Source organism: Pogona vitticeps, chromosome ZW-PAR (genome assembly GCF_051106095.1).
Source record: "Pogona vitticeps strain Pit_001003342236 chromosome ZW-PAR, PviZW2.1, whole genome shotgun sequence".
Lineage (NCBI taxonomy): Eukaryota > Metazoa > Chordata > Lepidosauria > Squamata > Agamidae > Pogona > Pogona vitticeps.
In genome coordinates this window covers 671519-696396 of record NC_135800.1, presented here as the reverse complement: position 1 = coordinate 696396, position 24878 = coordinate 671519, and the positions used below count along the sequence as shown (strand labels likewise).

Sequence of the window (24878 nt, the reverse complement as noted above, 5' to 3'; positions counted from 1 at the left end):
ATTTTAAAATCACCAGTTTAAAATGCAGTTTTTAAATGCATGCTGTGTGTTGCTCGTTGCTTTTTGTGGCATCTTTTAAGAAGCCAAACAACACAGGCTGGAAAACAAAAGCAGACCCTGTTCAAGATTTAAGTTTTTCAGGAGCTTAGGAAAGGGAAGCTATCCCACAGATGAGGGGCTCCTACTGTATATAACATGCCCCTTGAGAAACCACCCTCGTTTTAATAAAATGAGGGGGAAAAGGAGGGGGGAAAAGGAGGCAGACACCGTTGCAGGGGCTCCCAAGCTGGCACCCTCGGAACAGCCCCACATGTCAGGAAGCCACCCACTTCCCCAGCCCAGGGCAAACGACTGACCGGCGCCTATGCCCAGGAGCAGGCAGCCAAGGCCGGAGAATTCGTGGTCATCATGGCTTAAACCCTGCAATTCTTGCAGAACAAGCCATGGCTGTTCTAAAGCACAAGAAAGAGAGGCCTTCTGAGAAAAATGGCAACTTTACTGCAGGTTTTTACAGAGAGCAGAGGCATGGCATGGGGTCTGGAGCAAAACGTGAATGTCCATGGAGGTGGACCTCCGAACACAGCCGAGGGAGGACAGCGGCTTCAAACGGGTTGGGGCCACGGGTCCCGAGCCATTCAGCCCACAGAAGGCGGCGGATCTGCTTCGCTTCGTTTCATGGTTTCTGGGCTTGTGGGCGTCGGAAGGGGCTCCTGGCGCCCCTGGCTGGCTTCTTTCTGCTGCAGCCCCAGCAGGGCCTCCATTTGCTTCCTCTTGTCCTTGGCCCTCGTGATCGTCCTCTTGAAGAGCTTCAGGTACAGCTGGACGGCCGACGCGCTGTCGTCGTTCCCCGGAATGGGGTACGTGATAATGGAGGGGTTGCAGTTGCTGTCCACCACCCCCACGGTGGGGATGTTCATCTTGGCCGCCTCCGCGACGGCCGGGTGGGGCTCGAAGGCGACGCCGAGGGTGCTGAGGAGGATGACGAGATCCGGCAGGCGGACCCCTTGCCCGTACTTCAAGTGGGCGTTTGTGAACAAGCCGGACACCCAGGGGCGCGCCATGGCGTACTCGCCACACTCCTCGGCCACCTTCTCTATCTGGTAGCAGAACTGACGGTTGCGGCTGACGAAGAGGATGATGCCCTTGCGGTAAGCAATGTGGGCGACGAAGTTGAGGGCCAACTGGAGGTGGGCCATCGTCTTCTCCAGGTCGATGATGTCCACGTCTAAGCGGCAGCCAAACAGGTACGGCTCCATTAACCTGCAGGGACAGAAGGCAGTTCTGGACACCACGCTTTTTAAGGAGGACGCTGGCCAACTGGGACCAGTTCAGAGGAGAGCAAGGAGGATGATCAGGGGACTGGAAACCAAGGAAGAAAGACAGAAAGACTTGGGCCTCTTTAGCCTTTGGAAAAGAAGATGGGAGGAAGGATGGCGGTCCTCCAGAGGAGGGGGCAGGATTGGTTCTCCATCATCCCAGAGGGCAGGGCCCGTCATCATCTGCACAAGCGAGAGGTAGTCTGATTTGTGACCTGGGCCTGATTTTGGCAGAACGCTGCAAAAGCCCCCCCTCCCCAGAACTTCTGTGGGTGAAGAGGAGTCAGGAGGTGCCCACAGGCCAATTCGGATCAGAAACGCTGCCGGACGACTGACCTGTGACGACAGCCCTTCTTGTGGCCGAGATGGACCTGAGCCTCAAAGAGGTCCCGCAGGGAGAAGAGTTCCTGGACGTTGAAGAAATCCTTGTGCCTGAGGGGTTCCTGCAGAAGCTTTTCTTTGACGTCTGGAAGAGGGAAAGGAAACCCAGGAGAAGCAGAGGGTCTGGATGAGGCCAGGGACTGAGGGAGCTTCCGAGGAGGCGGCCCCTAAAATGCTCTTTGCCAAATGCCCCCCCAACCCCCCCCCACCCCAGGGCCCAGATGACGGCTGATGGGATAGAAAACCATTCTCTGGTTTCACACTGGAAGGAACCCCTTTTGGGGATAAATGCCAGACGGGATGTGGCCACAACACAGACTAGCCGAGAGCGGTACGAAATTTTACAGGGTCATTGTTTGAGCGGCATAAATTGGACCCCAACCTTCTGCGGAAGGCCCGCCAGCCTCTGCTTCTCCCCCACCGCTTCTTCCTGCCCCAAATGGCACACAGACACACACACCCCTCCCTGTGGACCCCCCCACCCCCGCCACGGCCATGGCCATACCCAGCGCTCCCGTCGCCTCTGGGGCTTCAGCTGGCCTTCTGGACGGGGTGGCGACGGCCCCATAGAACCTCGGGTGGGCGAACAAAACCCCCGCTGAACCCTGCAGACGACTGAACCTGGGAACGGCTGCTCCGGAAAGAGAAGAGAGAGAGAATTTTTTAAATATTTGGACTACAAGGTCCAGAATCCCCCAGCAGGGAGAAATAAAAGAACCCGGGAGCCAGAGGGGTGGAAAAAGCACCCCTTGGGCACACACTAGCCATCTTCTGCTGGCCGGGGCAGATGGGTGATACAGCAACATAACCCATGTGGCAGTGTCATCGCCCCCCCCCGACCCCCTGAGGATGTCCTCCAGACCTGCTTCCTTCCGAAGTGGGGCTGGGCTTAGTGATGGGGGGGCCACGGATGGTCTGGCAATGGAGAGCCTCCTCCTTGCCCCCCCCCACGCCGCCTTGGCGCTTCAGGGACTACAACTCCCATCCACTCCTGGCATCCCAGCTCAGGGGCGAAAGCGGGGGGGGGGGAAGGAAAGAGGGAGGGCTCCGCGTTCCCTGCTGGCGACTCGCCCCAGACCCGGTTCTATCCTCCCTCCCCCCCCCCCGCCCGTCTCAGCCCCTCCCGGCGGCCTTTCTCCGGGTGGGTGGCGAGTTCGAGTCCTGCCCCTGGCAGGAGCCCGGGTCTTCCTCCTCCCCCCCCTTGCCCCCTCCACCCCCCGGAGAAGGGGGGGGCTTGAGGTCCGGGCCCTCCCCACTATCCCACGCTGCCTTGGCCACGACGGAGCCCCCCCACCCCCCAAATCCTCCTCAAGCCCCGGGAAGGAAAAGGAGCCCGACCTGCCCGCCAGAGCCTCCCCGCCGCCGCCGCCGCCGCCGCCGCTGCAGCCATGTCGCCCAGATCCGGCCCCCCCGGGAAGGAAGGGAAGGGCAGGGAAGGGAAGGGCTTCCGCTGAGGCTCGCCGGCTCCCCCTGCTGCTCCCGCCGGGCTAGGGTCGGTGGCGGATGATGGTGAGGAGGAGGATGATGGGAGCCGAGCCGCCCTCCCCCCCCGCCCGCAGCCCTGCATCCCAAAACCCCCCCGGCCAGGGGAGGAGCAACCGAGGGGCTGCCTCGGGCCAGATCCGGAAAAGGGGGGGGGGGTTGGTGGATTTTAGGACGGGGGGGAAGAACCTGCCTCCCCTTTTGCAACGCGCCCCGTTGGTCTCCCTCGGGTGGGACGGGGCCCCGGGGGGGCGGGGGGGAGAGAGAGAGTTTGGTGGGGAGAGGAGGAAAGGGGGGTCGCCCAAGGCCCCTTAGCAACGGATTCGAACTCCCGACCCAAACTGTTCCCCCCCCCCGCTGCTGGACGCTGCCCAGGGAGGCTCCCATAGAGCCCCAGCCGGGATTCGAACCCAAGCCTCCCCTAACCCCCAGCCCGGCACTCCTCGCATCCTTCACAGTCCGGGCGAGGGGGGGAAGGGGGCTCGGCTTTCTCCCTCCCCAAAGGCGAAAGGGTTGATCCGCCGCCCGGGGGGTTGCGGGGGGGCTGCAGGGGTTGCGCCTCTTCTGTTCACAAGCGTTTTCACCAGGCTTGTGCAAGCGGGGGGGCGGTCTCCGGGGCAACCCCGGGGACTGTTTCTTTGCGAGCGCCCGTCTCCTAGCAACCCCCCCCCCGGGGGAACTCCCCGCCACCCGGTCCACCCATCCATCCTCCAGCCGGCCCTCGGAGGTGCCCTGACTGCTGGGTCCTGTCCGCCTCCCCCCCCCCATCATGTCCCAGGGAGAAGCGCCTGGCCCAGAAGGCCCCCTAGCCCCCCAGCAGCAGCAGCAAAAGAAGGAGGATGATGATGATAGAGGGGAGGAGGAGAAGACCCTGCAGACGAGGACCAGCGACTTCTACCGCATTGACCCCACCTTGCCCTCCCGCTTCAACCACCCAGGGATGTTTCGGGGCTACAGGTAAGTGGGTTGGGGGGGGGGACCAGAGAACATTGAAAAGCGATTTTATCTGTTGGCCGGACGCACAATTTATTTATTTTAAATGTTTTTTTATCCCACGTTTCTCCTTGAAAAGGACCGGAGGTGGCTTCCGACCATGAAAGACAATTCGTTAAATTTTAGAGTTTACAAGGAGTGGTCAACGTCATGAAAAGACGATTATTTAAAACGATGAACAAGGAGACTTTTTATACTATTAATGGGCGAATTAAGACAAAGATCAATGCAGTACCTATATCATTTTTTAAAAGAATGCGTCCAACAGCTCTGCAGAGCGGTCCAGCCTCATTTGCGCATTTTCCTCATTTGCTTTTTCCTCTCTTCTCCCGTGGAGCCGCGGAATGGAGTTCGAATCCCAGGTAGGCTTTTATACGTCCCGGGTCGACCGATGGATGCTCTGGTCTTTTTCAGAGTGAAGGAGCGCAACCCGTTGTTCTGGACCACCAACATGGACTACGGCAGGAAACCGCCCACCGTTCACGAGATGCCGGTAAACGAGGGAGTCGTCGCGTTAGGCGGTGCAAGGTTTCCGGATGCATTCCGGAAATCTAGGGCCTGCGTGCAAATCTTGCAAGAATCCTTGCATGCATAACCTTTAAGAGTTCTTCTGTGTTGTCCTGTTACAGAGTCGGGCTCCGAATATTTCTCCTGGCCCCAAATCTTCCTACTGCATCTGAGACCCCCTCTCTTCTTGGGGTTGGATCGGGGGGCTCCGTCGAAAGCACCTTTGGTCCCCATCATTGGGGCAGGCGAGGAGAGGTTATGGGCCCCCGAGTCAGGCGGGTAACGCCGTTCCTCTCTCGTGTTATATATATATATATATATCTCCTCCACAGACCTGTTTCCACACCAGTCCGCACGCCTTCTCGGACACGCTCATCAAGTTCGGCATGTACCGGAACAACGGGATCAACACCTTCGTGGAGAAAAGCGACGTGACCGGTCCCGACAACCTCATCACCGCCTTCGACACGTACAACTTCCACCCCAGCTACCGAACGGGTGGCCCGTCCTTCTGTGAGTAGGAGACGACGGGGGTGTGTGTTTGTGTGTCCCCCCCCGCTTCTCCTTCCTTCCCGCGGCTTCCTCCTGGTTTTCTTCCTCCGAGAGGAGCTTGGAACGCATCGTTTTCCACGGTCTTTCGATTGCAATCTTCCTCTCCCATGGCTTGTCGGAGAAATCCTCCCGGAATGTGCTCCCAGACTCCCGCAAGGATGCTTGTAACATGTTGTGCCCCCTCCCCGGGGGGGGGATACACAGCTATCTCTGCTAATAAAACCTGCCTTTATGTTGAGCAGAAGCATCACCTATCATTACCCGTTCTGGAGCCCCCGGAGTCTCTGCGTGCTGTTTGACTCCGTGCTTGGGGAAGCAGGAGGACACGCTTTCTGGATGCAGGAGAGCCAGGATGGGTGCCTGGTGCTATCTCCTGGTAAGGCTGGGGAAGGATTCTGGCCCAGAACCTGCCTAAGGCAGCTCCACCTGTTCTGTTGATTTCCTCCACGTGGCACCTATGGGCACCAAGGGTGCGTGAGAAAGATGCCAAATGGCTTACCAGGTGCCTTGCACTCAACCAAACCCAGTCAGTTTGTAGGGTTTAGTTTTCTCCACTGTGCCTCTCGAGTCCCAGAAGACCAGCCTTCGGAGTGGGTGGGAGGCCGGGTTCAGCCTCGGGTCTTCTGCCACTCCAGCTTCTGTATGATTTGTGGCTTGGCTCCCCTCTTAAAAACCTTGTCCTTTAGGAAAAAAATAAAGACACCATTGTCTCTTGAAGCCTTCCGAGGCAAGGTGGGGAGGGGGCTGGGGGCAGACGACACGAGAGATGTCGGTGAGTTTGTCACTATCACACACACACCCCAACGATGTTCACCTCTCGGAATTTTAAAAGAGTTAGCAGTGGGGCGAGGGTGATCTTTTATCTCTTACCATGTCCATCTCTAGTATTTTCTCCTTGTGTCTAAGGCACCATAAAATTGCAAAATATTACTTAGTATGAGGACCGTTGCCCAGATAGATTCCGATGGTTTCTACACATGCGTTACCTTTCTCTGTGCAAACATCTGAGCCCAAGTAGGAAAAGCAGCTTTGGGAAACAGACTTGCCTGCATTAGGAGAAACTAATTTATTTATTCTACTTATTCAAATTTAAATAAATAAAATGACTTAGAATCCATCTCGATTTCATGGTTCGTGAACCGAACCCAGTTTATTAAATCTTATAAATGTATGAATGTACATCGTTTCTTATATACAAAACAGATTTTCTTAATTTAAAAAGTGCTTCTTCAGTCAGACAGCATTGAACTCACAAGCTACAGATGACTGCGACTGAACGGAAAAATGAATTAACGCAAAGGGGGAGGTGGTGGGTTTCCACGCCCACCCTCCCCCAACCTCCCAAGAGGGAACCCCCTCTTTTTAAACATTCAGGTTGATTCAACAGATGTCCAGCAGAATTCACACTGAGGACAGACTAGTAAGATATCTAGAAGAACATTTTAACCTTGGAAATGTAGCATTAAAAATAAAACAACATATAATGCCACTTGAAATGCACAAGGCGGGCTCCCAGTTCTGAACAGAGAACTGCTTTTCTGAATTCACACGGGGCCTTTGAGCCAAGCAGCAGGAAATGACATCAGCCCAACCTCTCCTGGAAACAGATGGATGGCCCACACTCCCCATGGCATCCTGTTCCTGACTATGGCAGTACTACAGCAGGACTCCCGTAACCGCGGGATCAGTATCCGCGGATTCACTTAGTAAGGATCTGGAAATATTAAAAATATTAAAAGAACAATCCTAGAAATATTTGTTTCTAAAACGATCAGAACTGGTGAAGGGAGCCAGAGACCATGTAATGGATGTGTTTTTCAGCATCTGCAACAGTGGGGCTTGGAGCCAATGCCCCAAAGATACGGGGGTCCTATGGTAGATTATGTGCATGGAGCTCTCTGGATCGAGGTGAATGAGGAGACCTTACTATTCCATAAATACAGGAGAGGAAGAAGCCAGAAATCAGAGAAGGGGAATATATCTGATATTAGCTTCAATTCTGTGGCACATCCAACAGCAATTGGCCCAATTAAGTCAGCTCCACCTGTTCTGCAAGACTTCTTTCACCTATGACTGACGCTGCTGGGAGGCACTATTTGTGTTTTCTACTCTTAGGCGTGCCGTCGTTTAAAGGATAAGAGACCCCGGTTATCTCCATGGTGCACTGAGGGAGACACGTCAGGCATGCTCCCGTACGTTGCTTCAAAAAGATTTCCCTACAGCAGTTTTCAAGTAATTTCAAAACGCCATGCTGGAAGAGGCACCTCCCATAAACAGGTAACAGGAGACACATTTTTCGTCATCGGCGTGCGGGTGGATCCAGGAACCGATCAGGATTCTCCCCAGTTCTCTTTCTGCTTCGGGTGCTTTGGAGACCCCGACAGGATGGGCGGCTTTACTCGTGGCACAGATATTAATCTCCATGTGGAAAAGACCTTTAGGGAAGATTAATCGCAGCGTCAGTGTGAAGAGGACAATTTAGGAGGCAGCTCCTTTTCTGAACCACCTTTGAAAACAAAGAACGCTATAAAAATTAAAAGGACTTACAAATTGGAAGCTTTGCTTTTCACTAAACAGCGTGCGTACTCCTCCATCACCCTGTCTATAAATTCTGCAGAACCTCCTTCTAAAGCTTTGAGGGTCGGTTCTTCGGCTGCCCTGCCTTGGTCGACCCCTGATGTCTCTCTCGGCGATGAGTCACAAATGCAGTTGGGGACCTTCCCTTCCCTCCCACTGGTGAGGGGCTCCTGGACTCTCCCTGTCTCTTCCTCGCTGGGGATTTCAACCGGAGATAGTCCTGTACTGATGCTGACCCTTCCTACATCAGCCGGAGGCTCTTCTGACGGAGAGCCGTGGCTGGCATTCCCCCGGCTGCAAGGCCCTTCGACCCCCAAAGGCCAAAGTTTGGCTAGATCCACCATTTCGTTGCATAAAGCAGTGACCTGCATTTTAACATTCCTTTCTGATACGGAGGTGTGCAACCCTTCTGCACCACACCTCGGAGAGAATCCTGCTTCTTCTGCGCCTGCCTCACTCCCGGAAGATCGGGTCCTTCTCTTCACGGCCGTTTCACAACTCTCTCTGCACTGAGCCGAGGCGGCCACACCGCTTTGCCTCTTGAGCAACGCAGAGTCTGTGCTCTGCCTTTTCCCCCACCGCACAGCTTTCTTCTTAGACCGAGTGCTTCTCAGGCCTGCGATGAACTTGCTGGAGATTTTGAACTCACACGTGGGCTTTCTTTTTAAAGGACACAGGGACTTAAAACAACTTTGCAGTGTAGGACCCACGGCTTTCTCCTTTGGAGGTAGATCTCTCTGACCAGGCTTGCCGCCGCAGATAACCTTGCCCTCTACCACAGTCCTTTGTAGAGGTGAGCCCACATCTTGTGCTAGACCGAGTCCTTGGCGTGCCTCCAATGTGACCGTCGCATGGCTCCATGTATCTCCCGCGTATGTTACTGTTTGTGCACCATCAAGGGAAGCGCTTCCCCCAGTTTTCTTCCCAGATCTTTGGGAGCCTCTTAACCCAATAAAGGGCTGACACCTCTTGTTCACTTTTCTCCTCTGTTTTGACAGGGAACTGCCCTGGCACTTAGCTTCAGGTAGAGTGTTCTGGGGTTTATCGGTTTCTAAGGTCTCAGCAACTGCATTGGCCCCAGGTGTCTCCATGGAACATGTGGAGTCTTTAGCCTTTTCGGCCAAAAACCTCTGAATTTCTTGCTCAATGCTGTCATCACTGTCAACGGAGCTACTGTCATCGGTCAAAGATCCAGCCGTCCAAGGGCTTTGAGGATATTTGGAGAAATCCTTGGTGTCTGGCCCAGAAAATGGTTTCATCTGGTCGTCCTCTTCTTTAAACCCATAATATGCAACGTGTACGGTTTTTGCGTCTTTTAATTTCCCCTCGGCAGTGCTCTCAGGCGTTTCCTCTGCATCTTCCTCGTTCATCTCTCTTCTACAACCTACAAGGCAGCTTTTTAGCAAGGGTAGGGTTTTGGGTCTGCAGGCTTTTTCTTTCTCCTCAAGAACGTGCATCGTTTCCGTACCACCAAACCTGACTTTTTTCTTACACTGAGTTCTTGGGTCTTTGGCTTTTTTCTTCTGCTTCCTCTTAGACCGCAGGAGGTCTTTGATAGCGCTATCCAGATCCTCGTCACTGTCCAAGGAGCTGCTCTTGTCACCTGCCCTGTATTTCAGTGGGTTGGGTGTTGTCTTTTTCACAAGGTTTCTAGAACTAAGCAGCCCCCAAGAGAAAGGATTTGCAGCATCTCTAGGACTGATAGGGACTAGCGCGTCTTCTTGGCGCGGAGCCACTCCTGCGGCGTCACCTTCCTTCCCTTGCTCAGCCGCAGAGGATTTTGAATTGATATCATCCATAGAGCCACCATCTGTTTCTGGCTGTATCCACGGTCCGGCTGTGTGGGGCACGGACATTTTGCTGTCTTCTTTACACCTCCTTTTCCCACTCAGGGACAGTTTCATCGGTTTGGGCCACGGACGCTTGGCGCTTCGGGCCTGTTTGTCAGGTTGACTCGAGGACGGAGGGCTATGGCCAGAGTGCGAGGCCTCCTTGGATTTTGCTACCAAGCGCTCCGTCTGTGCTTTGACAGCCAAAAAGGCTTGTATCTCTTGTTCAATGCTATCATCACTGTCCACAGCATTGCTGTCACTCTCCGGCAGAGCGGCTGGCCCGTTCTGGGGGCAGAAGACCGGTTCTGTTGCAAAGGATCTGCTCTCACTTCTCACGGGGGGAGGCAGGATGGTTTTTGAAATGTCCAGGATAGCTTCTGCGCACATCAACTCCGCGGCAGTGTCTGCTCGACAATAGGTGTGGAGCAAGACTGCACGTTTGTCCCGGTTATTTTCTGGAGGGGTACAGCTTGTGCCTTTCTGCAGCTCGTGACAAATCAGGGTCCTCCTGTTTAGCTCTGCCGGCTTCGAAAGGACCGGCCTCCTCTTTCTGCTTAGAGTTTTCCTCCGGATTTCTGGCAAGGCACTTTTCACCGAAGGGACGGCCAGGCTCGCAGTTCTGTCTTCTACCAAACTCGGCTGGTACTCTCCGTTCTGAAAAGAGAGGCATTCTCTTTGGGCGACTGCTGCTTTCCGGACTTTCTCAAGCTGGTACAGCTGAATAGCTTCTTCGATGCCATCGTCGCTGCTCGAATCAGACGGATTTTTGCTTTCAAGCCTTTGTCTGCCTCTGGCTTTCCAAGGCGTTTGCCTTTTCTCACCTTCTTCGCTTTGTTCCAGGGAACGGCCAGCCAAGGATGTTTTGAAGTGTGCCCGGCTTCTCGTTTTGAAGTCTGCAAGCTCGTCGCTGGATTTTGACTTCAAACATTTAGAAACCCTGCTGCCTTGTGGTTCAGGGTGCTGCTCTGCACAGAGTAATTTCCGCCCTCCCCTCAGAGAACTTTGGATGCCCCCGCGAGTCTTCCCCTTCTGACGCCTGACTGTTGGCTTTCCTTGGGTCTCTTTTCGATCAAATCGCTTATTCCCCGCGGTTACATCCCTCCTCCTTCCTTGCTGCTTCTTCTCACTTAAGAATTGCTCGATCTCGGCTTTTATGCTTTGCTCAAAAGAATCGTCGCTGCTCACACTGGAAGGAGAGGGAGCCCATTTGGTGCCATCATCTTCGGAGTGCTCAGAAGCCTGCTGGTGCTGCTGCGGGATCCTAGCTGTCTCAACAGTTGCACGAAACACACTACAGACGGGGTCAAGTGACGGGTGTCGCTGCTGGGCCTGCTTCTCTCCTACTTCTCTCTTGGCGTGGCTTCCCAGCGGCGGCACACTCTGGCCCTTGCTTTTCAGGTACTCTTGAATGGCTTCCTCTATGTCTCTGTCCACAGAATCGTCACTGTCGGAGATCAATGAGAGGGGTGCATATTCCGAGTTTTCCTCCACTTCCATGCCATCAGAGTCAGCCGGGCAGTTCTGCCGGGTGTATTTAAGGCGCCCTTGCAATGTTTTGACGCCACCTCTGGGTTTGGGGCCTCTGCCTTTTCCTCCCTTCGTTTTTTTCTGCAGAAGGCGCCCGTAGGCATGGTTGCTGCTGCTCCGAGATGCCTCTTCGCTTTGCAGGTTGTTTATGATCATCTGAACCTTGGCGCTGACGCTCGTTCTGGCAAGGTCATCTTCGGACTCGGAGAAGCAAATGGGGTACCGGCAGCTTCTAGAATGGGGGAAGGGCTCCCATTTCCTCGGAAGGGCCACCAAAGGAGAGGGGTTCACGAGGAACATCTTAGCAGGGGAGCAAGGCCTGAAAAGCCAGTCCTTTTCAGGTGAAACGCTGGTCCATCCTGAGGAAAACAAACAAAACAGGGGGGGGGGGGGTCAGTGCCAGGGTCCCGATCGGATACCAAGCCAGACTGAATGCCTCCAGATTGTCTCTGTCCCTCTGAACGTAAAGTATGGGGTGGCCGACACAGATCAAAACAAGATGTGGGGGGGCACCTTCTCCTATACAGACCACCTTGTTGTTTTGAGGGAGACAGCTCTGCAGCCCAATGAAAATCAGAAACAACATAGAAATGGTCTAAAACAAGCCAACAAGCCTATTTCTGCATCTGAAAGATCAAAGACCTGGTCCCCTATTTCACTAGGAAATCCTACATGTGATATATTTTAACCTAACCCTCTTTAAAGTTACGTTTTGGCTCATAATTGAAGCCACTTCCCCCCCAAAAAATGTGTAGCCTCAGTTGATGGACCAGTTCAAAATGTTTATTATTCAGTTTAATTTGCTAATTTATGCCCTTGATCATATCACATTTATTTTTTGTTATTTTCTTTGAATGGTCCAGCCATAATTGGTCAGATGGGTGTTATAAAAAGCAATCCATCATAATGTCTGATGAAGTGGCCTTGTCCACAACAGCTCACGTTACGAAATACAAAAATTAATCTATCTCTGTTTCTGACCAAAGGCTTTTATAATATAGAGAAAAGTAAGTAAGTAAGTAAGTAAGTAAGTAAGTAAGTAAGTAGGTAGGTAGGTAGGTAGGTAGGTAGGTAGGTAGGTAGGTAGGTAGGTAGGTAGGTAGGTAGGTAGGTAGGTAGGTAGGTAGGTAGATAGATAGATAGATAGATAGATAGATAGATAGATAGATAGATAGATAGATAGATAGATAGATAGATAGATAGATAGATAGATAGATAGATAGATAAGTAAACTTTAAGGGGAGAAAGACAGGGTGAAAAATGAACAAACAATAAATGAATGTTAAGGGGGGGAAGCAGGGCAAAATATTATACATAAATGAATGAATAAATAAGTAAATAAACCTCAAGGGGAGGGGAAGGCAAAGTAAAATATAATAAATAAATAAGTAAATATACATAAATAAATAAGGGAGGAAACAAACTCCGAAGGTGGGGCGGAAAGGCAGGATAAAAATGTATTTTGAACGAATGCACGAATGAAGAAACGAGTCAATAAATAAACAAACTTTGAGGAAGTGGGGGGGAGGGAGTTTGAGAAATATTCCAGACCAACATATAAGCAAAGCCAGGCTGAATGGATGGGAAGGCCAGCCTGGAGGGGCCCCCTCACAAAGCCCCCCCCGACATGGACCCCTCTTCCCCCCCCCGAAATCCTGCCTCCCCCTCCCACAGAGGGGGGACCCCCTCCCCTCCCTTTCCCTCCCTCCTGCGTTGCCAAGGCAACGGGCCGGGCCGGGCCTACTCCCGCCTGGGCCGCCTCGGCCTCGGCGCCGGCCGGGCCCCGGGGAGAGCAGCCCGGGCGACGGCCTCACCTCTTCCCGCGGCGGCGGTGGCGGTTGCCGGGCCTCAGGCCGAGCGACCCCCCCCTCACCCTTCACGCTTCCACCCCCCCCCCGAGGCCGCGGTCCGAGGGGCCGGTCGGTGAGGCAGGCGGGAAGCCGCCTCCGGCCAAGGGGGCTCGGCCGCTCTCTCTCGCCGCCTCCTCCTCCTCCTCCTCCTCCGCCGGCCTCGGGAGCGCGAGGGACCCAGGCGCCGCCCGCCCGCCCGCTCGCCTGCCCGCCTGCCCGCGGGGAGGGCTCCGGGGCCGGGGGGCGGGGACCTCGGCAAGGCCTGGAGGCTCCGGCCCGAAGGTCCTGAGGGGAAGGGGGCGAAGGGAGGAAGGAAGGGGCTCGCCCTCGCCCCCTCAAGAAAGGCCCTGCCATTGACGACACCCCCCTCTCTCACTTCCAGCCCCACGAACGGGGACTCCTTTTCCCAAGAGGAGACCCGTATCCGCGGGGGATCGGTCCCCAGACACCCCCTCCCCGCGGATGCTGAAAAACGCGGAAAGCGCGAACGCGCCCCCCCCCCCGGCTCCCTTCCCCCAAACCCCCACCCCGCAGGGGCCCGTTCTGTTCGAAACAAAAAGCGTGTAGAAGTATTTTCTGAGGTGGGGGGGAATGGGGTGTTTTTTTTTTAATTCAGCCTTTTCCGCCTTCAAATGAAATGAGTCCGTGGTTACTGATCCAGCGGATACGGGAGCCCCCGCTGTATTTGAACAGGGCTGCCCCGTCAACCTCTCGGCCTCCTCCAGGCCAAACAGACCCCTTAGGCCATCTTTATCATTTGGGACAAGGCTCCAGGGGGTGGAGAGAGACCCTCACCCCATAAATCGAGGCCTTGGTCTGCCGAGCCCGAGGTTGGGAGTTCGAATCTCCCTGCTGGGCCTCCTTGGCAGGGGCTGGACTGGATGATCCACAGGGTCCCTTTCCACCTCTACCGTTCTAAGGTGGTTATTATTATTATTATTATTATTATTATTATTATTATTATTATTATTATTATTATTATTATTATTATTATTATTATTATTATTATTATTATTCATCATCATCATCATCATCATCATCATCATTATCAATATTCCATGGTGTCCTGAACGGGGTGCCGTGTTCCAGGTGATGTCTCACCCAAGCGGGTTCGGCGGGTTGCTTTCTTTCCCTGTTGGATCTGGACACGGCCCTCCTATTTCGCCACTTTTTTTTTTTTGCGGCTTCATCCCGCTATTGACTCTTTGTTTATCTTGCAGCTTGTCGAGGCGCCCAGATCTTTTTCACATGTACGGCTGCCAGATAACAGATGGGAGAGCCGTGTGTGTCAGAACTTTAGTGTGTGTGTGTGTGTGTGGAACCTCCCTCCACCCCAAGCGTTTCAGAAGAAGAGGATCATCCACCGCAGGCGCCAAGTTCTCTATTAGCCTGGCAGCCTTTGTGGGACTGGGAAATACCGACCGCAGCGGCTTATAGGGCAGCCGCCCTACAGTGGCAGCGAAAGAAACGGCCGTAGTTCCTGTTTAGGTCATTTTATTTCCATCATGCCAGCTCACATCTGGAGCGAATCAAAGACGAGACATGCTCACGGCGGCATCCATGTTGAACATGTCGGAGTCTCAGGAAAAGGTGATTTCCCAATGAGACATTCCCACGACATTTGGTGCCGATTTTAACAGGATCTGGCGTCCACCAGAGCCACCTAGAAATTCATGTCATGGTTTCAGTTTCTGTAATGAGATTTATTGGAAATGCAATAAGGATCTCCATTTCTGCTGTCCTTCCGCAGATACTGAAAAATGTGGATAATAGTGAATGCTATTTTATTAGCCCTATACACATAGCATAGTCTCTGGCTCCCTCTAGTCACCGGTTCTGGTGATTTCGTCTTTAGAAATACGTAAATCTTTCTAGGATTTTTCTTGGAATATTTTTAATATTTTCAGATCATGGACAAGTAATATTGATCCCGTGGATGCTGAGGACCCAGTGCAGCTCTTTTTATTTGGCGTCTGAAGGGGCTTGCAAACCACTGGCCCCTTTGAGGCTGGGATGGAATGAGAGCAGAAAAGAGGTAAGTGTCCGGACAAAGTATCCTGAGAAGCAGAGATAAGCACCAGCCTTTCGAGTCTGTCCCTCTTGCTCCCTTTTAGTCCACCAGGATGAAACAGAGAAGTAACCGATTAATGGCCGTCTCTTGTTGCATCCAAACTAGGAAAAGCTGCTTAGGATCTTTGAGATGAGGCAGAATATTAATCCGTGGTTTAATTGAATGTTACCAGCGTGGGAAAGTACCTCGGTGGAGATCAGCGGAGTAAATCAGCAGATTCCTCTACGGTAGTCATGACTGAAACTGAGGGAAGGAACAGGTAAACCAGATTAATTAAATTAATAAATTAAATTGAAGCAGTTGGCTCCCATCTCCACCCAGAGATGCTGCGGGACGGACAGGGGGGGTCTCACGCCCGCCTGGTTGCAGCCCCATAGTAGAGCGTTTGCTTTCTGCGTAGAAGGTTCTCCGTTCCAAACCTTGGCTTCTTTAGTTAAGCTGATCAAGTATCAGAGGTAAGAAGCCTTTTGTCAAGTTAGTCAACCAGTCTGTGCTGACCGGTAAGTCTCACCATTTCAGTTGCTTGGGATGGAACCTGGAACATGTTTCGTGAAGGTTCACCTGGGGTAGATGTACGGCCTTATTCTGCCTCTGTTGGTGGAGTGTAGGTTTGCCCACATTTACCTGGCTTGGCCCAAGAATGAAACAAAACCCTGAGCTTGTTCTCCCGCTTTGGGTCACATTTTTACCTGTTCTGTGCAGTAAAGTGGTACCAATTCTGGATGACCTTTGATGAGTCCTGCCTAGAAAGTCTCCTGCCCTGTGCAGGGATTTTAGGGCCTCGACGGGAGAGACTTTAATGCCCCTGAAAAGGTCGATGCCTCCTTCCTGACGACCCACCACCGACACACTGAGGAACATGGACCGGTCACAGAGGGAGGCTCCAGCCCACGAGCTGCCTGGCCTTCTCATGAAGCCAGCAGTTTCTCTGCCGGCCGCTTGATGTCAGACTTTTAACATCGACGCTGATCTGCGGCTTCCAAAGCAAGCTTGCCTGAGAGGGAAGGGTCCAAGCAGGAGTCTGGCTTTTGGCAGGGGAAGCTCGAAATCCAATCTGATCAAGAGCAGTGTGAATAAATAGCAAGAACAGGGTGGTTGGTCTAGAACAGTGGTTCTTAGCCTTTGTTACTCAGGTGTTTTTGAACTGCAACTCCCAGAAACCCCAGCCAGCAGGGCTGATGGTGAAGGCTTCTGGGAGTTGCAGTCCAAAAACATTTGCGTAACAAAGGTTAAGAACCAGTGGTCTAGAACAGTGGTCCCCAACCTTGGGCCTCCAAATGTTCTTGGACTACAACTCCCAGAAGCCTTCACCACCACCTCTGCTGGCCAGGATTTCTGAGAGTTGAAGTCCAAGAACATCTGGAGGCCCAAGGTTGGGAATCACTGGTCTAGAAGACAGGAGACCCTCTCTAAGTGGACGGAGGCGGTTTGTGTTCCCTCTGGAAACCTTTGAATGCTGCAGAAGGATTGAAGGCCGGAGGGGGTGGCAGGAGATATGCTATGATCCAGATGCCCTGCACTGTTCTGATTTTTTTCTGGGGGATTCTCAGAGAGTAGAGGGCAAGGATTAGCTTAGCATTTAGCCCCCCCCCCCCAATATACCTCTCCAGGCATTTCCTGTCCTTCTGGCTCAGGAAAACTCAGAAGCCCAATGAATGCAGAAATATGATGCTCGAGATGATGGGGCTGAATTTCTTTGCACTCCCTGGGTTGGCCATTGAGGCAGTGGGTTCGTGGGCCATGGTCCCAAGTACCGTTCTCATGCAGTGACAACAAACACAACAGCCCTCCGGGGTGGGACCTTCCCAAATTACGCCTGGAGAAGGGCGGATAAGAGTTCTTCCTGTGGCCGAGGCTCCTGTGCTCTTTCGTGAAAGCTGAGATCCTGGCAGCCTTCCAGCGTTGTGGAACATCTTTATTACCCCGAGAGAAGAGAGAGAGACCCTGCCGGCTAATGGGAAGGACTCTTTTTAATTGCTTCTCCTTCGTTCCACCAGGATAATTTATATGAATGTCACCAGCACATCTGTTCAGAGGCGGAAGTCAGGCAGGTCCAGCTGAGCTATAAAATTGCATTCGGAGTGGGTTTATTTCCAGCATCGAGGGTCATGGGAGTCAACTCTGTGCAAAAAGAGATGTAAATTCTCCTCCTCTGACCCTTCCTATGCAACATTTCCCCCCTTTATTGCTTCTCCGGACTGTTTTAAAAAGAGCAGGCGGGTCTGGGGCCATGCTCCTGTAAAGGAAACCAGGTGCAGCTTCTCTTGATGGTAAGCAAGGGATGAGAAGATTAAATAAGGATGTGTGCTCTCTTCTGTTTCCAGATCTGTTTGACCTAGGTGGCCTGCATCAAGCGGGGTGGGTGGGGTGTTTGTGTGAGCCTCTGAGTCATGCTTCTTCCCTCTCATCCCTCTCATTTATGCATGGAGGGCTTTGCTTAAGTCCCAAGAAAACTGCAAGGTACAGCTTGAAAGCGTTGACGGGAGTGGGGTGTGGGTGGAAAGCAAGACCGGGCATCCCAGTCGCTCGTTGGGCGTTTGGGACGACCGGCCTCCTTTTTGCTGGTCTAATTCAGCGCTTGGATTGTTGTACCAGCACTTTGTGCAACAGGAGGAGCAAAAAAACCCAAAAGCAACAACTGTGGTCTAGATTTCAAAAGGCGAAAAGAAAAGATGGGGCAAAGAGATGCATGTTTGTTTATTACATTTGTGTGCCACCCCCATTAGCACAGTGCACTACTCTGAGCGGTTTACAGCCGGCTAAAAACAGAACAATAATAAGTCGAATTAAAAACAACGTAAACAACACTCGGAGAACCAACACCAAGAGGCAGAAATTTGAAAAAGAGGATCCTTTAAACAAGCAGAGCAGCAGAGGAGCCCCTTAAACAGGGTTGCCGAAAAGGGCTTGCCTCTCTGTCCACCGTGGTTTTAGAAGTGTCGGGAGAGAAGGAGCCGGGCACCGCTCCGCCGGGAGTTGGTTCCCGAGTGTGGGTGGCCCAGCAAAGAAGGCCCTGCTCCTAGTGGATGATGTCCTGCCCTCCCTTGGAGTGGCAGCCCAGAGGATGATGGCCTCGGAGGGAAGGGAGAGATCCCTGCATGTTCTCCCGGCCTCCTTGGTCGCAGGTCAGGGTAGCCACGGAAGGGCGGCTTGGTCTCCACTTTAATCGGGGCCACCTTCTGTCGGATGTTCTGCGGCCTGTAAAGGAGAAGACCGACCCGAGAGGCTCAAACCCAGGCCCTCTTTGCCGCCGGCGGTCCCGTGCGGGAAAGTCACGCGGAGAGTCTCCCGTGCCGTTCTCGCCTCCACTCCAGAGAAGAAGCGAGGCAGAGGCTCCGCGTTCAACCAACAGCAGGACCTGGTGCGATTCCATTCTGCCTCCTTTGCTATTTCTGGAGCCTCTGTGCTCGGCACATCGTGTCCTTGCAAAATGTTCCTGAGAAAGGCTCTTGTCATTTCACCAACAGGAAGAATGCCTCCCTCCTCCGTTACCCCCCAAAGATCTCTCTCTTGCAGAGGAGAAATCGGTGGTGGATTGGGTTCCCAGCTTGGGGGGGGGAGGAGGCAACCACCCTCACAGCATCTGTTCCCTTGTCGTCTTTTCACTACTTTCTGAAACTGACTAATTAGGGGGTCCTCCTGGTTTGTTACAGGAAGAGATCTGAATTGTTTGCAAATTCCGAAATACTGTTAGATCGGACAGAAGATGAAAAGGCCAGCCTGGCCCGTATAACTGAAACCTGGGTGTGAGAGAGGAAGGGATAGCAGCGCTTTCCCAGTTATGCCTCCCCCCTCCCCAGATATCCAATTGCTGTAGTCCATAGAAATGCCATTTACATCAGCAGGATCGCTGTCCTGGGCAACCATGACAAAATGGGGCTGTGTGGCTGTACCACTGTCCCCATGAGCATGCCTCTGAGCATGCCTTGAGGTTTCCCCGACCTTTACCTCTGGGGCATCACAATCTACACGTGACAACACAGTCGGCTGGAGCAGATTTGGAGTTCACGGCTGCTAGGGGCCTGTCCCAACATGCCCTTGGGCCCATCTATGGCGCAGGTCTCACATTCAATCTGGTGTTTGTATCGGAACAAGGAACAAGGAACAAGGAAAGGATGATCTGAAGGTGGTGAGCCTTGAGTCCTGCCTCTTGTTATGGTCAGATCAAGTCCTGCAGAGATTTGGACTCTTCAACTAAACCCCTCCATGTGTAGGAAGGACCTATTGCCATGGTCTGCCCCTGAAGGCAGATGGATCTGACCCGTTTTGAAAACGCCCAAGGGTTTTTTTTTTTCTGGCTGATGCGGTTGACGCTTCGGTCAACACTCTGGCCACCAATGGTATTCATGACCCTAAATGGCCTTTTTGATGCAGAGCACGGCCTCCTCCATGGTATATGGAGAACTTAGAGTTGATGAAGCAACAAGGAGCAAATGGGGAAAACGACCCCTTAGAATTCATCCTGGGCGGCTGTCGAGAAAACATCCAGAAGATATTTTAATAAATTCAAGGCTTGACCATCATGGCTCTTATAATCAAAAGAGGAAATGACCCTGGAATCAGCTACTCACTCAACATTCATGCGTTCCTGCAAGAGGATCACAGACTTTCTCATCTTAAGGAAGCCGTTATAAGGCCCATTCCACAGAAATCCAATCTAGGAACTGAGATGATCTAGACGAGTGATTCCCAACCTGGGGGAGAGAGGAGAGTGCTTCTCCAAGACTCGGAAGGTCGTCCGACAGAGGAGGGGCAAGATCTGTTCTCGATGATCCCAGAGTGCAGAACGTGTCATAATAATGGGTTCAAGCAACAGGAAGCCATATTTCAGCTGAATATCAACAATTATTAGAGCAGTAGGAGGATGGAACTCATAAGTTTGGGAGCTCCAACCCTAGAGAAACCTGTCAAGTCTGCTTTGATTTAGATTCCTGTACTGAGCAGAGGGTTGGACTTGATAGCCTCGTAGGATCTTTCCAACTCAATTATTCTATAATTTATTAAGACAGACTCATCCCAATCCTTAATTAAGTCCCCGTCGCCACTTCGCTGGTCCGAGTGCATCTTTTTTCCTCATGGCTTCTACCTGTAAGCGAAGAATAATGTCCGCGAGGTGACCTGGGTTTGAAATCTCTCTTCGCTCGCCTCCCTGTTGCACGGGAGAGGGTGCAGCGCTTCCATTCCTGGTGGAAACTGACAGTCCTCCTCGCGGCCCTTTAATGCGTGCTGGCGCGCAGGTGGAGGCTGAGCAAGGACTAAATTGGCAGCACAAGCCCCTTCCTGACATCCCACGGCTTCATTTGTAAGAGGAGAGCTTCTCATTAAGCATATTTCTGACATTTGGGGGGGGAAAATGGAAGGTGGGGGAAAAAAAGCCCAGAATGATAAGTGTACGTAGCGGATGGCGCCGGAGCATTCAGCAGTTTCATTTCTCCAGGTTGGAAGGCCCCTTTCCAGCCCAATCTGATGTGCTACGTCCTTTCAGATGTTCTTTATAGTTACCTAGCTTTGAAACTCAGGGGGCATTTTCTATTTTTCATAACCACTAACTCCCCCCCCGCCCCCAATTTCAAAGCAAAAAATGCAGTTCTCGATCCAGTGATTTGAAGTTCCCGTCCTGTACCCACAGGATTGTTGAGGCCCAGTAGTGGCTTTTGCTGAAGACTGTAATGACTTGGGAGGGGAGATGGTCCTTTACATTCTTTACCCTGGTCTTACGTTACATACGGCTTATTATGCTACTAATAACAGTTGCATCCTATCGGGTCGATTCCGAGGAGCCACAGAGGAGGGGCAGGATCTGTTCTCGACCATCCCAGAATGCAGGACCGGTCATCATGGGCTCAAGCGACAGGAAGCCAGATTTAGGCTGAATATCCGGAAAAAAATGTCTTAACTGTTAGAGTAGTACAACGATGGAACCCATGGCCTCGGGAGGTGGTCAAGTGCTCCCAAGGCTGGAGGCATTGAAGAAAATGTTGGAGAACCTTCTGTCAGACCTGCTTTGATTTGGATTCCTGCCTTGAGCAGGGGGTTGGACCCAATGGCCTTTCCAGCCCATTCCAACTCCATGATTCTAGGGTTAGCATTGCATACAAATACAAAGCCCAAGATTTTTAGCACGTTGCCATAGTCTCTCGAGACTGAAGGATGCCTACTACAAAAAACGAGGCACAGGGCAGAGCACCCCAATCTGAAGCCTATCTCCTGTTTCTAAAGCAGGTTTAATGACAGCCCCCAGAGGAGTACCTGTGGGTGGTCCCTCTCAACACGTGCATGGATCACAGTGGCCGAGATGTCTCTACACAGGAGCAGCGGCAGTCAGCAGAGCAAGCTAAGGTGTCCGAAACGGTGCTTCTAGCCAACGGTAGCGAAAGGTCTGTGGGAGCATTCAGGGCTGGGACCTCCACCCGGAAGCAGCGACTCCGCAGCTTCCTCGTCCCGCTAACTTCTCAGCGCTTCCGTCTCCTCAAGGTTGAGTTCCAGCTGCCCTTTTCTGCATTACCTCCGGGAGGTTTGCCACACCCTGGTAGGACTGGGTCTTGGTGTGCCGAAGCCCACTTTCTGAACTCATGGAGGAGAGAACTAGCGACACACAGCAACACCTCCAGGCTGCTCTGTTGTGGGAACTATTGGGAATTCTCTTGTATGGCGGAGCACTCCATAACGTGACCTAGTTTCTGGTCGTCATCGGGAAGCTGTTTAAAAATATATATACTGTATTCCCCCCTCCTGCTTTTCCGGCCACCTCTCTGCCCGCTGGATAGTCTTCTGAATTCTTGCTGTTACCTTGGCCCTCCTTTGGGACAGGAGGTTTTAGTATTCTACCCCTGTCTTCCATGCTTTGCAAGCATTCCGATAATTATGACAGAAGAGGGACTAATTTAATCCTTAATTATGCAAATGTGTCTTGACAGGGATCTCAGCACAAGGTAGGTGATTTTTATTCATTCTTGGCACCTTCCCTTGCCTTCCCCAGCCCCTCCCCTGCCATCTCCCTGATGTCTGTCCCAATTTACATTTCGCGATAACTCCTGCCGTTAGCAATTTGATGGATCCTCTGCACCAAACACACCTGGAAGTCAGAGCCACCTGCAGCCGTGTCAGGAGGAAAGGTGATGTTTCGCCTCGCTGTCACAGCCGCCCCAGCAGCTGATGGACAGGCAGGTCGATGTATGCCCATACACGATCTCCTGTCACAGACATAATTAATATAGCAAAACTAGGTGAGTCAGAACTCTACAGCTTTTCGGTGGCTCAAACTTTGTTTGCTTGCTTCATCAAGATTTGCTTTTACGAGGTGTTCTGGGCCCCTACAGTTGCACAGCATCACATATGTCATCTTTTTAGTACATAATGGATAATAACTCTGTCCAGATCTGGGCACCAAGAGGGACATAATGGATTCAAGTTACAAAAAAAGGAGATTTTGACTAAACATTAGGAAGAACAGCAGTGGTCACTGGACGGTGGAAGTGACTGCTTCGGACAGTGGAGATTTTAAAACCACCCGTCGGGGACACTTGAGCCATGGATTTTCTGCACTGGTAGGGAGCCGTGACTCTTAGGGTTGCTTCCAGCTCTCCAATTCGACGATTTTGCAATTCTGTGAAAGAAGAGAAACGGGGAAAAAACACACACACCAAAACCCTAATAAGCACTAAGAATAATTTTAATGAAAAATAGCCCTAAATAAAGCCCGTAGGTCTTTCCTCCAGTCCAGAAGTTTATCACTTCTGAAACAGCTTGTTTACATGTTAATACCACTTTTCATTAAAAACCAGCCAACCAATCAATGCAGTCAGCTCTCAAAGGTCCACATGGTGGGCAATAAAAGAGACGCAGTGCTACCAATGGCTAAAAATAAGAAAACAGTAATGAGATTATAAAACCAATAGAGTAATTTTAAAAAAAGAAGAAGAAGCCAAGGGTAACTAACAGCATTAAGAGGTGAGAAGCAAATGAAGGAAATGTTCGGGCAAAGAAATATTGAGGATTCGAGTTGAAGGACTTACAGTCAAGTTGGACTTGAGCAGAACCAGCAACTTGATTCAGACTTGACTTGGGTCCCCCCACAATAAATATCAGACCCGGAGTGACCCATTTCTGCGGCTACTGTCCCATTCATCTGTGCGGTCACAGGGAAACTGACCAGGCCTCCCTCCCTCTTTCTCTGCTGCCTCCTTTACACTTCGTTTCTCTTCAGAACGAGAGTCTGTTTGGCCTCGAGGGCTAGTAATGGATCCTGCTCTTGCCTCTGCTGCCTTGAGAGCAACGGAGATAGAGAACAAAAGGACGGCCAGTTCTTCTGAGGCTTGAATAAAGAGATTTGGGTTGCTTCACACAAGGAAGAGCCGGCGGGATATCACAGACAGAAGGCCCTCGTTCTAGAGCAAGAGAAGGGAGGAGAAGGGGGTCACATCTTGGGGGGAACCACCTGCGAACAGAGTTATTTGCAATTCATTCTTTTTCTTCAATAACTTAGGCATTAGCTAAGTAGTTGAACGAGATATAACATCATTCCTCTGTCAACGCAACGGCAACTTGGAATAGTAACTCGAGTTGCTTTGTGCTAGCAAAGCAGGGAAGGGTTCCCCAGCACTGAAAGATCAGCAGGTTTTACTTGGGAAAAAGTAAAACCTGCTGATCATGCCATCCATCTCTTAAAGTTGGGATGAACTTTAGAGATCGATGGGGTGAGCTGCAGTTGGGGAACAATTGTGCACCTCAATCTTTAAGGTGACATTAACGTCTTTTGCTGGCGATGCCCCTGTTTTTAGTTTTATAGAGATTGCAATGATAAGGAACAACCTGATTCCTTCTTTCCATTGCTTACAGAGTAGTGTTTCCCAAAATGGGGGGGGGGTACCCTTCGATGATTCTATGAGTCTCGCGCCTTCCATAATGGCTGTGCTCTGCCCATCAGCCTGACTAGAGATGTTTGGTCAGAACGAGGTGCCGAAGGTGGCTTCACCCGATTGTACTCAATGGCGCTTGGGAAATCTGTTGTCTCTTATCTCCAGTTTTGCTTCTCCTGCTCAGGTGGGGTTTTGGAAGGCTGCGGTGACCCTAGCTGGATTTGCTTTGCCTCCTAAATCTCCCTGGCAGGCAAGCCTCCTGTTCATTAGGGGATTCGGCGAGGAGAGGGAAGAGACTCAAGGCTGCTCCTTCATCAGCAAGAATGAAGGGCTGGGGATTCAGTGTGGTTCAGGAGTGGAGCTGGATTTCTAATTATCCCTCTTTAATGAGCACCCAGCCTGTTTTAAGGGGTTCCTCTGGGGCTAAACACATCTCCAGGAAGCTTTAATTACTTCTCACGCTTCCATCCTCCAAATGCATCTAGCCCCTCTGTTTCTCCCACCTAGTTCATGCCTATTTTTTGGGGGGGGGGGGGAGGAAGGGAAGGTTATGATGATGATTATTACCAGGACTGGAGTCTAATTTGCTCCCAATCATCATTTATAGTCTGATCACATCTCTGGCAAAGTTAAGAAAGCTGAAATATAAATCAGCTGTGTGGTGATTGCAGGTTTATTTAGTTTTTTCAAGTATTGTATAGGAGAACATGTGTCTATGAAAAAGGTACAGAGCCTTATCAAGACTTTATCGAGTTAGCAATCAACATGATAACTTCTCTCCTCCATTTATGGTAAAGAGAAAATACAAAATCATTTCCTGCTACTCCCTGTGAACGAGGCAATATAAAGAAGAGGTGCTTTTGAACTAGATGATTGCCACAATAGACAAATGTTTGCATTAATTGTATGAATTTTCAGTCAAGTAACCAATT

General features: G+C 51.7%; 3 protein-coding genes and 1 long non-coding RNA gene across 5 annotated transcripts; 2 read left to right on the top strand and 2 right to left on the bottom strand.

Moving 5' to 3' along the window:
• Nucleotides 1-475: 475 nt before the first annotated feature.
• On the bottom strand, nt 476-3102 carry MRPS2 (mitochondrial ribosomal protein S2). Its single transcript, XM_072985093.2, has 4 exons — nt 3036-3102; nt 2203-2328; nt 1653-1782; nt 476-1260 (listed from the first exon to the last, which is right to left on the bottom strand). The coding sequence occupies exons 1-4, from the start codon at nt 3085-3087 to the stop codon at nt 636-638; spliced, it is 933 nt and encodes a 310-aa protein (XP_072841194.2). The 5' UTR covers nt 3088-3102; the 3' UTR covers nt 476-635.
• A 16-nt stretch (nt 3103-3118) lies between these two features.
• On the top strand, nt 3119-5469 carry PIERCE1 (piercer of microtubule wall 1). 2 transcript variants are annotated; one of them, XM_072985095.2, is made up of 4 exons: nt 3119-3206; nt 3958-4136; nt 4587-4665; nt 5012-5469. In XM_072985095.2, exons 1-4 carry the CDS (start codon nt 3201-3203, stop codon nt 5198-5200), a joined length of 453 nt encoding a protein of 150 aa, XP_072841196.2. In that variant the 5' UTR covers nt 3119-3200; the 3' UTR covers nt 5201-5469. The 2 variants fall into 2 exon arrangements, with proteins under 2 accessions (XP_072841196.2, XP_020650579.3); XM_020794920.3 differs by lacking the exon at nt 3119-3206 and having other exon boundaries at nt 3857-4136.
• Nucleotides 5470-6350: 881 nt separating this feature from the next.
• Nucleotides 6351-13053, bottom strand: PPP1R26 (protein phosphatase 1 regulatory subunit 26). Its single transcript, XM_072985091.2, has 3 exons — nt 12982-13053; nt 7779-11526; nt 6351-7666 (listed from the first exon to the last, which is right to left on the bottom strand). Exons 2-3 carry the CDS (start codon nt 11465-11467, stop codon nt 7645-7647), a joined length of 3711 nt encoding a protein of 1236 aa, XP_072841192.2. The 5' UTR covers nt 11468-11526; nt 12982-13053; the 3' UTR covers nt 6351-7644.
• Nucleotides 13054-13616: 563 nt separating this feature from the next.
• Nucleotides 13617-15397, top strand: LOC140702981 (uncharacterized). Its single transcript, XR_012082261.2, has 3 exons — nt 13617-13937; nt 14925-15052; nt 15194-15397. It is a non-coding gene; the product is annotated as an uncharacterized LOC140702981 (long non-coding RNA).
• Nucleotides 15398-24878: the final 9481 nt, after the last annotated feature.

Excerpts from the sequence above, each read along its gene's own strand:
- PIERCE1 (XM_020794920.3), top strand. The coding sequence starts at position 3,949 with ATGTCCCAGGGAGAAGCGCCTGGCCCAGAAGGCCCCCTAGCCCCCCAG. Across the intron at positions 4,137-4,586 it reads GGGATGTTTCGGGGCTACAG|AGTGAAGGAGCGCAACCCGT; the intron begins GTAAGTGGGTTG and ends GGTCTTTTTCAG. Across the intron at positions 4,666-5,011 it reads CCACCGTTCACGAGATGCCG|ACCTGTTTCCACACCAGTCC; the intron begins GTAAACGAGGGA and ends TCTCCTCCACAG.
- PPP1R26 (XM_072985091.2), bottom strand. The coding sequence starts at position 11,467 with ATGTTCCTCGTGAACCCCTCTCCTTTGGTGGCCCTTCCGAGGAAATGG. Across the intron at positions 7,667-7,778 it reads AAAAGCAAAGCTTCCAATTT|GTCTTTTCCACATGGAGATT; the intron begins GTAAGTCCTTTT and ends TCTTCCCTAAAG.
- MRPS2 (XM_072985093.2), bottom strand. The coding sequence starts at position 3,087 with ATGGCTGCAGCGGCGGCGGCGGCGGCGGCGGCGGGGAGGCTCTGGCGG. Across the intron at positions 2,329-3,035 it reads GGGGAGGCTCTGGCGGGCAG|CCGTTCCCAGGTTCAGTCGT; the intron begins GTCGGGCTCCTT and ends TTTCCGGAGCAG. Across the intron at positions 1,261-1,652 it reads AAGAAGGGCTGTCGTCACAG|GTTAATGGAGCCGTACCTGT; the intron begins GTCAGTCGTCCG and ends CTGTCCCTGCAG.